Source organism: Nyctereutes procyonoides, unplaced genomic scaffold (assembly GCF_905146905.1).
Source record: "Nyctereutes procyonoides isolate TBG_1078 unplaced genomic scaffold, NYPRO_anot_genome, whole genome shotgun sequence".
Classification (NCBI taxonomy): domain Eukaryota; kingdom Metazoa; phylum Chordata; class Mammalia; order Carnivora; family Canidae; genus Nyctereutes; species Nyctereutes procyonoides.
Genome location: NW_026575048.1, coordinates 38723417 through 38741088, shown reverse-complemented (window position 1 = coordinate 38741088; position 17672 = coordinate 38723417). Strand labels below are relative to the sequence as shown.

Below are 17672 nucleotides of genomic sequence, written 5' to 3'. Positions count from 1 at the left end.
TTTTTCATTTGTTTGATTTGGTTTGTTTTGTTGTCACCATTTTAGGAACAGCTGTTTTGGGGTGTCTGGGTGGCTCAGTTGGTAAAGCATCTGCCTTTGGCTCAGGTCATGATCCCAGGGTCCTGGAATCAAGTCCCACATCAGGCTCCCTGATCAGTAGGGAGTCTGCTTCTCCCTCTCCCTCTGCCGCTCCCCCTGTTCATGTTCTCTCTCTCTCTCTCTTTTTTAAAGAATAGCTGTTTTGTACATCATAGTAGCTCATTTCAGAGTTTAGTAATACAATGACACTTGGTCTTGGTCTCATTTGAAGTTCGGCATATCAGTGCATTTCCTTTTTGAGGAATCAAGTGGGACAGTAGACCCCCGTGCATTCCTTGTTTAAGGCTTCCACAGGAAGTCACCACACTAAGTTTTCATTGTGACCTCTGACTGACTCTGGTGGGATTCTTGGCAGCTCTTAAGAGCCAGTCTCCTTCATTTCAATGGAAATGACACTGATAGCTGCAGGGTAAACCCAGCATCTGGAGAAAGGTAAGCGCAAAGAGTAGTGATGTGACAACCAGGGCAAGAGACAGATCCTATTCCTCAAAATCCACCCTTCTGAGACAGCCAGTGCTGTATCCTAGTTCCTAAAAGAGTTCTCGGAAATGTCTGTAGTAATCTGCTCATCCAATTAATACCTTCCCCTAAAGCCTCCCCCTAGAAGTCCTAAGTACTCAACTTTCAGAAACAATAGAAATTTATATAAAAAGCCACCTCCAGTTCTCCTATTTTGTTAAGTGTCATATCCCAATCAGTTTAGAAGATCATGTAATCTAATTAATGGATTATATAATTTTGGACTCAATAATCCCACTTTTGGCAATTTAAGACAATAAGTCAAAAAAGAAGAAATGAGTTTCTATGTACTGTGGTGTTCATGAATCATTATGAAGATCAAGTACAAATGGGTTATGTGCACACAGGCTGAAGATCTTAGAATTTAAATATTGTATTTATGTTAACTAATTGTTTTTTTTGGTATTTAGGGGGTTTTTTTGGTATACTTAAGATTTTATTTCAAAGAAAGGTTAAAATAGACTGGTATGCATATAAAAAAGAAGTTATCAAAACAAATCAGTAAGACAGAGGTAATGCATTTATTATTGTACGAAATCTTAAAAAAAAAACAATAGAACAATCTATTGAAAGTAAATCCAGCAAATTAAGTTCAGCGGAGATGTTAAACAAAAAATCATTTTATACAGTTCTATTATCTTATAAGCAGCTTACAATTAAAATTATTTTCAAGAGATGTAATCCTTACTTGAATGCTTAGTTATTGCTCACCCTTTCCTGCGATTTTTCCCATCTCTGACATGAGACAAATCTATTATTTTCATTGCAAAGATGTTTGTGAAGTACTTTGAAGCAAAATAAACACAAAAGGTAAATAGTAGGAAACAAATTATTATGACTACTCTCATTAGTACTTATCAACTGATAAGTACCAAAATAGCAGGGATTCCACTGGTAGGCATGTATTTATCACTGAACAATAAAACAAACACTGCACAAGAGATGTCGTATCTTCCAGTGTCTATCTGTAGCTATCTGGGTACAAGTTCAAGTCATTTAATCACTTTATGTTTCCACTTTCCTATGTTAAGTTTTAAAAGTATTTTTTAATAGTCTATGAAAAAAAACCATTATCTATAAAAGGACAGGGGCTGAGCAGGACAAAAGGAAGAAAATTCAGTTTGGCGAGTTGAATTATGAGTGAATCTTTTGTTGCCTTTGTTTCAGTTTATGGAAATGTTTTTCAATAAGTAATGATACATAATATCTTCTTGAGGATTTCACTGCTATTCCTAAACATGTCAGAAAAATAGATTTAAAAAAAAAAGATTAGAAGGAACAAATTGTTGGAGGCAGATAAGAGACGATCTAAGGTCTCCTACAATAAAACACTCTGTCTTTTTTACTTACTGCTTTTTAGATTTTTTACTTGCTAGGAGGAGTCAAAGGCTGAGCAGCATAAATTACCTTTTCTTTTGAAGACAGTGTGGGATGTACAAACTTCCTGTATAGGAGGCTGGAGCCTTTTGTGTAGGGAGACAGCAGCCAGGCTACAAACGCTATTTTTAGTTCATAATAGAATGGAAACCTGGAGAGAGATGAGAAAATACACATTCTGTTAGGGTCTCAGCAACACTGCCCAGGGCCTATGAAGGATGAGACCCAGCAACACAGACACCTCCCCTACCTGCACATGGCTGCAGGCCCCAGGATCCCTCCTCTTTCCACCCATGGTGTATGTGTACACTTGTAAACACAGAGCAAAACCCCAGGGCCTCCTTTTTTTTTTCTTCTTCTTCTTTTCAGATTTTATTTTTTTAAGTAATCTTTACACCCAACATAGGGCTTGAACTCACATTCCCAAGATCAAGAGTCATATGCTTTACAGACTGAGCCAGCTAGGGGCATCCCCTACAAGGCTTCTTTTGAAAGCTGGGATGCCTGGGTGGTTCAGTGGTTGAGCTTCTGCCTTCTGCTCAGGGTGTGTTCCTGGAGTCCCGGGATCAAGTCCCACATCGGGCTCCCTGCATAGAGCCTGCTTCTCCCTCTGCCTGTGTCTCTGCCTCTCTCTCTCTCTCATGAGTAAATAAATAAAATCTTAAAAAAAATTAAAAAAGAAAGTTGGTTCTTATTTTCTTTTTTTTTTTTTTGTCAAAGCAAGCCAGGAATCCAGGTTCTCTTCAGCAATCACCCTACTGCCATGCCTAGCAGCCTCTGGGTCTTCCTATAGGGTTCTATTTTTTTAGGTTGGAGCCAGGGCTCCAGCCACAGCTGGTGGGTTCAGAAAGCCATATCCCTCTGTGCCCTACATTCAGTCACTTATTTTTCACTGGCAGCCGCGAAGGCATGAACCACTAGAGGATTTGTAACAGGGAGAAGCTGACAAAGAATCTCCAGATTGAGAATAAAAAGCCTCCCCTGCTTGGCTGCCTTTTTGGCCCCAGAAGACTCAAGGACAGGAGCCAAACTCTAGCCAGCAAAGAGGATGCTACTCACCCTAATCAATTGTATGGCAGGTGAACAGAGGATGATCTTTTTGTTGTCAAAAGAAGAGTTCAGGGTACAGGTAACATATAATTCTGGAGTTGGGGGCAGCCCGGGTGGCTCAGCGGTTTAGCGCCGCCTTTGGCCCAGGGCCTGATCCTGGAGACCAGGGATCCAGTCCCACGTCGGGCTCCCTGCATGGAGCCTACTTCTCCCTCTGCCTGTGTCTTTGCCTGTGTCTCTGCCTCTCTCTCTCTCTCTCTCTGTCTCTCATGAATGAATAAATAAAATTAAAAAAAAATCTGGAGTCGGAAATCCCGCACACTGTCCATTTAGTCATCACATAAACATTTACCAGCACCAAGATGTGTCAGTGGTGAACAAAGCAAACCTGATCCTTGCTCTCTTGGAGCTTTCACTCTAGTGGGAAACAGATAAGGACTATCTTGCATCCTTGGAACTGATGGCTCAGTCATGAAAACAGAGATTGATCAAATAAGCACAAATGATTCAGAACAGTAACCTGAGACAAATGCCATAATGGGCCTCTGTCATGGTGCCTTTGTATGAATAAGAAAAAGCCAGCCCCTTCAACTGGATGCAGTCCTGCAGGTCCACAACTAGTGAACAGGGCATCATTTGAATTTTAGCCCTACTTACCATCCTGGCCAGATATCTTGTGCTAGATACAACCTGTGGAACAATATTTGGCTGTCCTGATGTGTACTAATACTATGTTTTTTAATTTTCTGTATTCTGATGCTTTGATGTCTTGGGACCTTCCTGACTCTGGAGAGCCTGCCCCTCCTGGGGTCAGCCCATTCCTAAAGGTAGGAAAACAACTCCTCCACAAGCAAGCTTCTCATAAACAAACCAAACAATCCACAGCCCTAACCCCAATCACCTCCTTTAGGAGCTCTTGCAGTCTGGGCCATTCTCCAGCTGCTCTTATCACCCCAGGGCCAGGTACCAGCCACCAAGGGACAGCCCCTACACCCCAGAGCCCACGGAAAGTATTCAGACTAGCTAATCCTAAACATGTTTACCCTACCTTGCCTGTTCGTTCCATGGAAACCACAATATAGGTTCTTGCCCAGACTTTCTACCTCTGCATCTTGACTGACCTCACCACATGTAGTGTCTCCTGTTTCTAGGGACTGCGACTTTTTTTTTCAAATTCTAAATGTTTTATTTTGTATTTCTTTTTTTTTTTAGAGCTACATTTTATTTATGTATTTATTTATTTATTTATTTATTTATTTGAGTTCAATTTGTCAACGTATAGTATAACACCCAGTGCTTATCCCACTATTTTGTATTTCAATAACAGGGCAGCATTTAAAGAAAAAAAGTGATTCCTGCTCAATTTACTGCCAATGAATAATAAGTAAGCAATTAAAATATTTACTTTAGCAATATTTATTCTATATGGGATCTGCAACTTTAATGAACTTCTTCCTTCATGACAGTCATTTCTGAGTCTATGAATATTACCATACTTGATGAAAACAAATCCTGAGTACCCTTAAAACAGGATGCCCTGAGGGAAAAGGACACCTGTGCTAGTCTGAAGAATCAAACAAGTAGATCCTTCCCACGCACCCTGCCTCCCCGCCATAAAGCAGCTGAAAATAAAGAGCAATTTCCGGCAAGTCAGTTCAGAGCCTTCAACTCTCACACAGACTCCCAAAATCAGCAGCTCCACCCACTCTGCTTTCCTCACCGAGGTCCTGGATTCGCTGCCTTCTGCCTCTGGCAGGCTCTTCCCGAATATTCCCTCAGCAACTCCAGGATACTGTCACTTCAAGATTGTTTAATGTTTCACAGCCATCAGAGAGAAGAGGCCAAAGGAAGAGAGGTGTGATTCTTCCACATTTGAACCCTCCAGTGGTTAATAATGGAAGAAATTTTGTCTTGAAAACAACTATTTGCCAGCCCCGAGGGGAAAGCAAATGAATGTAGCAAGCTCAGGCATCAACACAGGATACACACAGAATCCCAAGGGGTCTGTCACACAGCAGCACTTTTGTTGCTTATGTAAAAGATGTGTTTTTTTTTAAATAGGTAGTACACACATATGGTTTTAAAAATTCAAATGTCCAAAAGAGTATATAACAGTCTCCCATCCCAGACCTTTAGTCTCTTTTCCAAAAGCAAAAACATTTTCAGTAGTAGACTTCCGATGCCTATAATATAAAATCATGTGGGTATACATGACTCCTTTAGCAATCCCCCATACACACATGGTAATATTCTATAATTTCTTTCCCACACCACACTTCTCCACCATACACATACACACACACATATATACTTTCACACACACACTTAACAGTATACTTTGGGGATTATCTCAAACTGCCCCTGGAATCATCACCCCAAAACCAAGCCCTTGTCAGGTATCATAAGGGTCACTGGGCTCATTTGGCCACACAATTACCACCAACCAACTCATCTTCCATCTGACCTATCATCATCTCAGCCTTCACCCAAGAAGCAGAGAAGGATCCTGCTCATTCCTTGATGATAAGCTCTAGCATGTATTTGCCTCCCCAGGTGCAAGTAAACAGCACTGGGGTACATGAGGGAGGTGCATGCTCCCACTCTTCTGATGTTATACCTTCACATTCCTGAGGGGTAAATGTTTCCTAAGAGGACCGGACAAGTGATTAAATTGTCAAAATACATGCAATTAATGTGTACAGAAAATTTCTGGAAGAAAACACAAGTAACTTTTAACAGTCATATCTCTGGGGAGAGAGAATGAAGGCCCAAGAGAGGAGAGATTTACTTTTTAGTGTATTGCTTCAATTTCATTGTGCCATGTGATACATTATTTTGTATATGTTAAAAAATTAAATGAAATTGCCTACAGAAATTGTGAAACAGGACACCATCCTATTTCTCCTGCGACCACAGACAATTGCTGTTTACATCAAGATAGAAAGTTAAGGGGCATTTGGGTGGCTCAGTTCGTTAAGCATCTGCCTTCAGGTAGGGTCATGATTCCAGGGTCCTGGGGTCGAGTTCTGAGTTGGGCTCCCTCATCAGTGAGGAATCTGCTTCTCCTTCTCCCTCTGCCTGCTGCTCTGCCTACTTGTGCGCTCTCTCTCTCTCTCTCTCTCTAATAAATAAATAAAATCTTAAAATTAAAAAAAAGGTAATTATGAAGAGAGAACTGCCCTAGGAGAGTGGTGGAAAGAGGGCAGTGGGGATGATCGAGGAGTTAGGAAGAGAATATAAAGGTGAGGAGCAATCTCCAATCCTGGAAGTGAACCAGAATTAAGGATGCTTCCCAGGAAGCCAGGAGGTGCTTCCAGGAAGAACAGAAGCTTCAATCTCTCTGTCTCTCTCCCCTCTTTCTCAATATAAAGAGAGTGCAGAGCTGCTGAGCTGGTGTCCATGTCCCTGCAAGGGAAAAAGGGCTCTGTCTGATCAGCCTGTTCTGTGCCATTCCCAGAGGAAGTGAGAAGACTTTGCCCTGTAATACCTGCAGGTTTGCAAAAAAAAAAAAAAAAAAAAAAAAAGAGAGAGAGAAAGCAGGCTGAGGGCATGACCAGACTGTGGGCTAAAGCAGGCAGGGAAGGTTCCCAACCTCTTCCCTGCAGAAGATGGACAAGACCCTCACTTCCCATACATAAACCGCCTGGATAGCTCCCGCTAAAACCAACCAGCTAAAACCTCCACATGGATTAGGAGAAGGAGGATTCTATCTGCCCCTGTGCACAAGCACCAGAATATCAGGTATCAGAGGCCCTCCTGTGGTGGGCAGAATTTTGATCCCATGACCTTCTCATTCTCATCCTGATGTTATTCCCACAAATATGTTCCCTTAACATGGCAAAAGGGATTATGAGAACATTATTGAGATGGTCAATCAGCTAACTTTAAAACAGGGAAATTATATTGGATTATTGGGGTAGACCTAAACTACTAAGAGGATCCCTTAAAAGCAGAAGCAGAGATCTTTCTCTGGCTGGTAGCAGACAGCAGATATTTGAAGCATGAGAAGGATGTGACATGCTATTGTTGGCTTGAAGATGAAGTAAGAAGTTCACGTCAAGGAAATGGGGACCTCAGTCCTACAGCCACAGGGAACAGAATTCTGCCAACAATCTAAAGGAACCTGAAGTGGAGTCTCCCCCCCAGAGTCTCCAGATAAGAGCCCAGCCTGGCCCACGCCCTGATTTTGGCCTTATGGGTCCCCAAGCAGAGACCTCAGTTGATTCTACCTGGATTTCTGACCTGCAGAGACTGAAATAATAAATTTCTGTTGTTTTAAAGCACCTAAATTTGTGACAATTTGTTACAGCAGCAATGGAAAGCTAATTCATGTCCCAAAAATAAAAAATAAACTCCAGGAATAGTTGATAAGCATTTATTAAGTATGAAACTCTGAAATTCCAGCACTGGGTAAAAACATACTCCGGCTACGAAGGAGGGGTGCATCCATCATTAAACCTGATTTCCACTTAGCCAAAAGCAGTGAGATAGAAATGCCGATATCCCTGGGAAAGAGCTCATAAGACTAACTCTATTCCCCCATGACGTTCTCTAGAAGGGATAGGAGAAACAGGAGGGATAGGAGGAGGCCCCAGCACCACACACAGGACATTGTTCAGGAGGAACCTGCAGGACATGTGGTGCTGGCCATGACATTTAACTGATTACACAGTCCTACTGGACCTGGCCTGTTTCCCTCATCTCCGTGGGGGCACGAGAGCCTCCCCAATGCAGCTCTGCACAATACAGGGCCTGACCCCTAGTGCCAGTCCCTGCAGCATGGGTTAAATGAGGGATGGCTCCACAGAGTTCCACCTCCACTCCTGGAGACATCTGGAGACTTAGCCCCATCCTGAGTCTATTGTTTATTTGGGCACAGGGAAGTGCAGAATGGCACAAATACATTAAATTAGGTAACCCACATTTCTTCCCTACAGCTTGAGGCTACAATGGCTGAGACATCTATTTCTCCCAGTGGAGATAAAAGCTAGGCCCCTTCGGGGGGAAATCTACATACTAAGGTCATTAAAACCACTGATACAAAACAGGATTCACAGAAGTGGTGTTCAGGTCTGGTCCTTGGCCTATGACACCCTGGAGGGTAAGTTCATACTGATCCTCTTTGGAGAAGGACTTTCTCCAAAATACATATATTTTTGTTATTGTCTCTGATGATAACTGACCATGGTAAAACATTCATACAACACAGAAAATGCAATATATCAATACATAGACCTAGTTTATGATTTTTACTTGCTCCATTGCTATAATAGCTGCACTGTTGGTAAGGCAAAAAAATTTCCATTGAAAGGGGCTTTATTAAATAAATTATGGTCCATCTATACCATGAAATTCCATGCGGCCACTGAAAAAATAGGTAGATCTATTTATTCTTACCTGAAAGTATTTAAAACATAAATTTAATAAACAAAATTCAAACTGTTATGTATACTATAATACCACTATTAAAAAAAGAAAGAAAAAAGGGGCACTTGGGTGGCTCAGTTGGTTAAGTGTCACCTTTGGCTCAGGTCATGATCCCAGGATCCTGGGACTGAGCCCTGTAATAGGCTGCCTGCTCATCAGGGAGTCTGCTTCTCCCTCTGCTCCCCCACTCTGCTCATGCTTGCTTGCTCTCTCCCTCTGATAAATAAAATCTTTTTAAAAAATGTGTATATACGGGGTCCCTGGGTGGCTCGGTGGTTTGGCGCCTGCCTTCAGCCCGGAGCATGATCCTGGAGTCCTGGGATCCGGTCCCACATCAGGCTCCCTACATGGAGCTTGCTTCTCCCTCTGCCTGTGTCTCTGCCTCTCTCTCTCTCTCTCTCTCTCTCTCTCTCTCTCTCTCTCTCTCTCTCCCATGAATAAATAAATTAAAAAAATAAAAATGTGTGTATATATACACACATAAATATTTTTAAAGTACATACAATTGTGAATAGTAGTTATGATGAGAGTGAATGGTGTTTGAGAGAAACTTAACCTTATTAGTTAAAGGAAAACTTGTGTGTACTGTTTCCTTCCTTTTTGTTTTTTGATATATTAATGATTCCTTACCAACTACATTAATCGAGGAACTGTATTTATTTTGTCCATCATTATATCATTATACTATAAGAACAATATCTGCTCTTATAAGGTCATTGAACAAATATTTACTTGAAGAGCAATTTTATAGATTAACTTATTAAAACTACGCCAGTTAACATCTCTGAACTTGCTTCTCTGTTCTGAAGGTTTGGAACTGCTTCTAGACCTTTTCCACCTCTCCACTGACACTAGGAAACATCTTCCCTTGAAAAGTCCCAATTCCTGGAGTACTTACCAACAAAGGAAGATGTCGGTGAATGTTTCTGCTGTGGTGAAAAGGGCAAATATAATCCAATACATCATCCATTTGACCTGTTGAAAGAGAAAGCAACAAAGCTAATAGAAAAGATCCAGGATAAATGGCTGACTGCCCAACATCAAGAACAAGAGATTCAGACAGTGGATGCTGAGGCATGTGCAGGCAGCATATCCTTCATTTGTAACCCTTCCTCCCTATCCTTCCACTACTCGTGCCCATTTCCACTCCAGACCTTGGGGCTAGAGGCAAATAGGCTGTTTCCACAAATGATCCAGATACAATGTCAAAGTAGATCCTGGGTGATCTTCTAGCCCTCACATGAACTAGGAGGACCTATAGACCAGGAGTGACTCAGGATTCAGGTAGGTCATTTTACCAAGACTAATACCAGGTTAGTAAACTGTTCAGGTCTTAACAGAGATATATCTTGGAATGAACTTTAACCAGATCAGACTTTCAGGAATGAAATGGTGGTCACTTAAGAATGCTTTCCTGTAGAAAAGTCTCACAGTCCCTCACAGAAATTGGATCCGGCTGGCTCAGTCAGTAGAGCATATGACTCTTGATCATGAGGTTGTGAATCTAAGCCCCACACTGGGTTAGAGATTACTTAAAAATAAAATCTTGGGGGACACCGGGGTGGCTCAGTGGTTGAGTGCCTCCCTTCGACTCAGGGCGTGATCCTGGAGTCCCAGGATCAAGTCCCACATAGGGCTCCCTGTGTGGAGCCTGCTTCTCCCTCTGCCTCTCTCTCTCTCTGTGTCTCTCATGAATAAATAAATAAAATATTTAAAAATAAATAAATAAATAAATAAATAAATAAATAAATAAAATGTGTCTCTCATGAATAAATAAATAAAATATTAATGAATAAATAAATAAATAATCTTGGGGTGCCTGAGTGGCTCAGTTGGTTGAGTGTCCAACTCTTGGTTTTTGCTCAGGTCATGATCTCCAGCCCCAGGGTCATGAGATTAAGCTCAGGGTTGGGCCCCATGCTCAGGGAGGAGTCTGCTTAGGATTCTCTCCCTCTCTCCTTCTCCTTCTGTCCCTCACCATCTATCCCTCACCTCTCTCTCTCAAATAAATAAATCTTTAAAATAAATAAATAAAATCTTTTAAAAATATATGTAAAAGTCAATTGCTTTCCTATGTTTCTAGACAATTGGAACTTGAAATTAAAAAAAAAACAATACCATTTACATTAGCAGTAAAAAAAATATTCTGGGATATATCTAACAAAATATGTAAAAGGTCTACGTAAGGAAAACTATAAACTCTGATGAAAGAAATCAAAAAAAATCTAAACAAATAGATAATCCATGTTCATGGATAGGAAGATTCAATATTGTCAACATATCAGTAATTTATTCCCAAATGAATCTGTAGATTTGATAAAATAAAAATCAAAATGCAAGCAAATTCTTTTGTGGATGCCAACAAACTGATTCTAAAGTTTATATCAAAAGGTGAAAGACCAAGAATAGCCAACACAATACTGAAGAAGAATAAAGTTGTAGGCCTGACACTGATTTCAAGAATTACTACAAAGCTACAATAATTAAGAAAGAGTTCATGCTAAGGGAATAAATAGATATATCCTTAGAATGGATGAACAGAAGGGGTGCCTGTGTGGCTCAGTCATTTTAAGTGTATGACTCTTGATTTTGGCTCAGGCCATGATATCAGGGTCCAGGGATCAAGCCTTGCATTAGGCTCTGCACTCAGTGGGGAATCTGCTCGAGATTCTCTCTCTCCATCTTCCTCTGCCCCTCCTCCTGCTCTATTAAATAAATACATCTTTTAAAAAAGGAAGAATAGACAAATAGAATACATAGCCCAGAAATAGACCCCATAAATACAGTTAACTGATCTCTGACAAAGAAGCAAAGGCAATTCAATGGAGAAAGGATAGTTTTTCAACAAACAGTGCTAGAATAACTGGAGATCACGTGAAATAAATAAGTACATAGATAAGTAAGTAAATCAATAAATGAATAAGAAAATGAGTGAATGAATGAATGAATCTAGGCACTGCTCTTTTATCCTTTACAGAAATTAACTCAAAATGATCACAGGCCTTAAAAGAAGATGCAAAACTATAAAACTTCTAGAAGATTAACATGGCCTTGGACTTGGCAGTGAGTTTTTTAACACAACAGCAATAGCATGACCCATGGAAGAAAAAAATTGGTAAGTTGGACTTCATTAAAATTAAAAACTTTTGCTCTATAAGACACTGTTAAGAGAATGAAAAGATAAGTTACAGAATGAGAGAAAATATTTCAATACTTATATGTATCTAATAAATAACTCATATTCAAAATATAGAGAGAACTCTTAAACTCAGTAATAAAAAATAAACAACCCAATTAAAAACTTGGCAAAAGATCCAAACAGACCCCTCACCAAAAATATACAGATATTTAACAATTTATCAACAAAGCTTTTTTTACAAAAGCTAATTTTTCTTTTGTTATCACTTAAGACATTCTAGGAAGACAAGGGCATGTTCGATATTTTTCTTGAAAAAGTAAAACCATGTTAAAGAATCTACAGGAAAAAGTAGACATATTGAGTGAAGAGACTAGAGATTTCAAGAGAAAGAAGGAAACTCTTTTGAACCAAATGATATCCTAAAACTAAAAAACACAGTATTTGAAATTTAAAAAATTTTAAATATTAAAAATTTTTAAATTATTGAATGGATTTGAGCAGACTGGATACAATAAGAAAAATAAAATCTGTGAACTTGAAGACAAGACAATAAAGTCAATAAGATGGAAGTCTATATTGGAAAAAAATGGAGACTCAATACCTGTGGAATAACATTAAGCAATCTAACATATACAGAATAGGAATTTCAGAGAAGAAGAAAAAGAATGGGACAGAAAAATTATTTGAATAATGACTGACATTTTCCAGAATTTAGCAAATCCACAGAACCAGGGAGCTCAGAAAACCTCAAACAATATCAATACAATACAAATACAAGACAACCATACCCAGGGCAGCCTGGGTGGCTCAGTAGTTTAGCATTGCCTTCGGCCCAGAGCATGATCCTGGTAGACCCAGGATCGAGTCCCACGTTGGGTTCCCTGCGTGGAGCCTGCTTCTCCCTCTGCCTGTGTCTCTGCCTCTCTCTCTGTCTCCTCTCTGTATATTCTCATGAATAAATAAATAAAATCTTAAAAAAGAAAAAAGAAAATCATACCCAGGCACATCACAGTAAAACTGCCAGAAAAAAAAAAAAAAGAAAGAAAATCTTAAGAGCAAGGGGGAATAGACATATTACATTCAAGGGAATGACAAGAGATGACTTTCTATCAGAAATGATGAATACCAGTAGAAATTGGATAACATATTTAAAATGTTGAAAGAAAAAAATGTCAACCTAGAATTCTATTCCCAGCAAAAATATCTTTCAAAAAATAAAGATAGTTCTGGTGAATGCCCATTGTCTTTGTAACTCTGAAACATGTGGCTCAACAGATTACTTAGAGGTCTTCTTTATTCAGAAAAACAAGACTGTCCCCTGCAAACCACCTTGTCTTCATTCATCAAAAGTAACTGCTATCTGAGAGACCACATGCTGCACAGGCTCCTCAGCAGAGGGCAAAGAAGGTCTTTCCAACTGTATGTTTCATGGCATTCTGGGGCCCGGAATCCAGGAATTCCCAACACTGGTATCCAAAAACACAGCCAGGAGCCTAAATTCCCAGTATACTGTGTTTTTCCTTTTAGTATTTAAACCATGCTCTAATATCTTCAATTAAAAACCAAGGAAAATGATGGAGAGCTCAGGTGGCTCAGTTGGTTGAGTGTTGGACTCTTGGTTTCAGCTCAGGTCATGATCTCATGGGTCAGGAGATCGAGCTCCATGATGGTTGGGCTCTGTGCTCAGTGGGGATTCTGCTTGAAGATTCTCTCCGTTTGCCCTTCCCCCCATTCATGTGGTCAAGTGTGTGCTCTAATAAATAAATCTTTTAAAAGTTTTAAAACAAACAAAAAAAAACAAAGACAATGACAACAACAATTTAAAAAAATCCCTTTCCTTAACACAATCCTTAGCTATAAACTTTTCTAGTGAGTCATCTATACATGCAATGTCTACTTCCTCATCCTCCACGTGCTCAGTGCACTGCATTCATTACATTAACATTGCTCACATTGGGGATTCCACTTTGTAACATACTTCAAGGGAGAGTAATGGACCCTTTTTATTTTTTCCTTGATTTGCTTGACTTTCAGATGGATGTGAAACTATCCACTTCCTGAAAAGCTCCCCCAACACAACTGTCCTGTTTGCTTCTTGACTTTCTGTCTACTTCTCAGGTTTATCAATTCCTCCACAGGGGTTTGTTCTAGACATTCTCTTCTAACTCTATATAAGACATTCTCCCTGGGAAAACTCTGATTCCTCACCTAACACAGCCAATAATCACCAAGTTCTGTTGCTTCCACCCTCTTATTCCTGTTGAACCTATCTTCTTCTCTCCATCCCTTCTGCAATATGCTTACTTCAGATCACCAACATCTCCCATCTAGAATAGAACTACAGTCTTTTGCCTGGTTTCTAAACCTCTGACCCCTTACTAATCTTTCCTCCATATTCAATTCAGAATGATCTTCTCAAATCCAAATTTGATGATATTCCTTCCTAATTTAAAGTCTTCAACAGTTCCTTACTGTTATTAAGATGAAGCCCAAATTCCTTAAATTGACTTGCAAGTCCTTGCATGAATGGTACTCTAATTATCTCCATAAAATCCCTCCTTGACACTAATACTTTCTTGATTTTTTCATTCCAGTTATAATGAACGCTTTTTAGTTTTCTAAACAGTACATCTTCTTTTGCCTCCAGAATTCAGGCCTCAGATCTCAGCCTAAAAGTCATTTCCTTCTTACACAAAGTTTGGGTAAGTATCATCTCTTTTCTTCCTCCCACAATGTCATACGTGCTCCCTGTCATAATACTTATCCATCTACTTTGACAGTACTTGTTTATTTCTATGCTTTTCTCACTATATTGTAAGCTCCCTGAGAGTGGAGACAAGTTATTCTTGCACATCACCATATCTCTAATACCTAAAACAATTATTGGCACACAGTAGGTACTCAAAGGATATGTTTTCAATGACTCAATTAGAATGTTGACATTGTGAATGGGAAAGAAAGGATGGTTTTTAAATGTTGAGAAAAAATATACTTTGGGAAATACTGGTTTAGGTGGCTTTGTGAGAAGAAAAGACAAAATTAGGCAGCTTGCAAGGCAATAGATGTTTCCCACAAGTGTCTGCTGAGTGGATGACTGGGTATACACAGGAGGAAAGGGGCTTACTGAAGTTGAGGCATACTGTGATATGGAGTCACTCATACCAGAGAGTAAAGAAAGAGGTGATTTATGGAGAAGAGGTTGAGTGCCATAAGGCTGAGGGGAGTCTGAGGGTTCAGGACATCCATGAAGAATGTCTAACAGGTCACTGAAAAGATAAGGCCAAATCGCAGAAAGGAGGTTGAAACATGGACAAAGATAAGGGAGCCATGGTAGAGGAGGCTTGAAGTGTTAACCTAAAGAAGTTTCTATCTTGCACTCCTTTACTTTACTGTAATGCACAAAGATCAGAGAATGATTTGAGCCTAACAGGGCAAATGGAATATGTGACTCAGAAATGAAAATCATAAATAAATTACCAGGAAATGGTGTTCCCCATCATGCTGCAGAGAAACCAAATAATGCCTATTTTTTCCAAAGTTTGAAATAGATAGAACTTGCCACGTTTGAGGGATTCTATGTAATACCTCCTATAAGATGAGAGGGAGCCCGAGTAGGCCAGCATCCAGAATAAAGGAAGCTATGGCTGATTTGAGGAATAATGTCAAGGAGCTACTCCAGAGTGGATAGTTGAAAGCATGATTGGGAAGTCCCTCTCAACTAGTCAGGGGCAGAATTCAGGAGTGAGGAGATAGAGAGAAGGTGAAATCCTAAACCATGGCAAAAGGGTCAGAAGCAGAGCCTGGAGACTTTTCATGAACCACAGAGAGAGGATGAAATCCCATAGTTTATCACACTCTGCCCGGAGGGCTCCTGGCAGCCTACAAAAAGCCTCCCCTGTGGTATGGGAAGGTAGCAGGCTTAGTCACTTCTGTAGCCTCACCTCCTATTTGGACCTTCTCTTATGCCAGCTCCACACACTCTCTTTCATATCTGAGCCCTGCTTCAGCCTCAGAGTATTACCTATGCCTTTGACTGGGAAAGAAAAAAAATATGAGCCTGGTTTATAGATGACTCTGCGCCATCTGCTGCTATGAGCTCACAGTAGAGAGCTGTACAGTCAGGGGTAGCCCAGATAATGTAGCAAAAGTGACAGTTCCCTGCAGGCAGAACTTTGAACAGTACACTTAGGCTGGAAGAAATGTCTTGAGGTAATGTCTTTACACTGTCATCAGGTATATTAACTATACTTTCTTATTTTCTGTATTCTTGATGCTCTGGCATCTGTGGCTTCACTGGCTGGGGAGAGACTGCCCCTCCTAGGACTAACCAAGTCTTAGAGATATCAAAGGACTTGCCCTGGAGCACACCTTTCAAATGCAAACTGACCAGTCCAGAGCCCATACTCCAAACTACCTCTTTTCTAGAGCTCTCAGGTTGAGCCAGTAGTCCCCAGCCCTAATTACCCTAGAACCTACTGAAATTATTCAAACGAGCCAATCCTAAACCTGCTCACACTCAGTACTTTCCTACAGACACCGCAATAAAGAGTGTTGCTCCTTCTGACTCCTGACAGACCCTGGTGTTCCCCCATGGGGCCTCCCATGGCATGCTGTGCCTCCTTCTTCTGGGAAAACTGTAAGAACTTCTTCCTTCTTAACAGTCATTTCTGTGTCTGCATGCCTTACCATCCCTGATTAAAACAAATCTTAGATACATTTTAAAACACCAGGTAAGTCTGGGAGCCCGCCCTCTTCCTTGCAGTCGGATCCGGAGCGGTTTGCTAGCTCTTAATTGTTGCTCCAGGTTCTTTCAGGTCTGCGTGTCTGTTCTCAGCACTCTGCAAGGCTAGAAAAGGACGAATCTGTTCAGAATTCCCACAGGACAGGAAAAGGAGGGGAAATCTCAACATGGATAAACTCTGCAATGAAAATGAAGGAATGAGAACCAAGGAAAGATGGAATACAAAGAACAGCCACAGGATGTGGAAGAGCCCGAAGTAGACTGTACTCTGGAAGACCAGGAAAAGTTAGAAAATGAGAGAAAGACAGAAGATGGGAAATACTAAAGGATAAAGAAAAGTCAGAAAGTATGACAAAACCAAAGGATGGAAAGCCAGCGGAGAACGAGGGAAAGCCAGCGGAGAGCGAGGGGAAGCCAGCGGAGAGCGAGGGAAAGCCAAAAGAAGAAGGAAAACCAGTGAGTGAGGGAAAGCCAAAAGAAGAAGGAAAACCAGTGAGTGAGAGAAAGCCAAAAGAAGAAGGAAAACCAGTGAGTGAGGGAAAGCAAAAGAAGGAAAGCTAGTGAGTGAGGGAAAGCCAAAAGAAGAAAACTTAGAGAGTGAGGGAAAGCCAGTGAATGAGGAAAAGCCAAAAGAAGAAAAGCCAGCCATCAAACCAAGGGCTGCAGGAAAGCACCCATCTGGGGATGATGTACCCAGGAAGGCCAAAAGAAAAACCAACAAGGGGCTGGCTCAGTGCCTCAAGGAATATAAGGAGGCCATACACGATATGCATTTGAGCAATGAGGAGATGATAAGAGAATTTGATGAGATGGCCAGGGTAGAGGATGAGGTGAAGAAAATCAGACAGAAATTGGGGGGGGGGTTATGTGGATGCAAAAAAGTTTACAGGACCCCTTCCACCCAAGGGAACTGAGGGGTGGGTGCAGGGCCCCACAGAGGGGCTTTGAAGACATTCCTTTTGTGTAGTGCCCTTGGCAGGCATTTGCCCTGTGCTTTAACCTTATGCTAATACTTGCTTTAGCTATCACTCTGTTATCCAACTGCAACCCTTGATGTTTCAGTAGATTTTTGTCCATTGCATGGAAAAATGTTTATGGCATATTGTAAAATTAAAAAGAAGAGTTTGATGAACCATATATATGGCATCAGTCCATTTTTGTAAACTACAAAGGTATTTACTTAGTGATTTATGCACAGAGGAAACTGAAAGCTGTGTCCTGGTTATCTGTGGCTGATTTTTTTTTTCTGTTCTTTTTTGCTCATTGTATATTTTCTCCTAAAAAACATAGATTACTTTCATCATGAAAACAATATATATC

At 40.5% G+C, this 17672-nt stretch overlaps 1 protein-coding gene and 1 pseudogene across 3 annotated transcripts in view; one reads left to right on the top strand and one right to left on the bottom strand.

Annotated features, from left to right (window-relative positions):
* REEP1 (receptor accessory protein 1) overlaps window positions 1-17672 on the bottom strand; it is a 104661-nt gene that overhangs the window by 32347 nt on the left and 54642 nt on the right. For all 3 annotated transcript variants that reach the window (XM_055327122.1, XM_055327120.1, XM_055327121.1), the window contains exons 3-4: window positions 9371-9447; window positions 2026-2146 (exon numbers count right to left, since the gene is read on the bottom strand). In XM_055327122.1, the coding sequence (XP_055183097.1) occupies window positions 2026-2146; window positions 9371-9447 (198 nt within the window). The remainder of the gene's footprint in view (window positions 1-2025; window positions 2147-9370; window positions 9448-17672) is intronic.
* Window positions 16356-17672, top strand: part of LOC129510835 (transcription elongation factor A protein-like 4) — a 242900-nt pseudogene continuing 241583 nt past the window's right edge.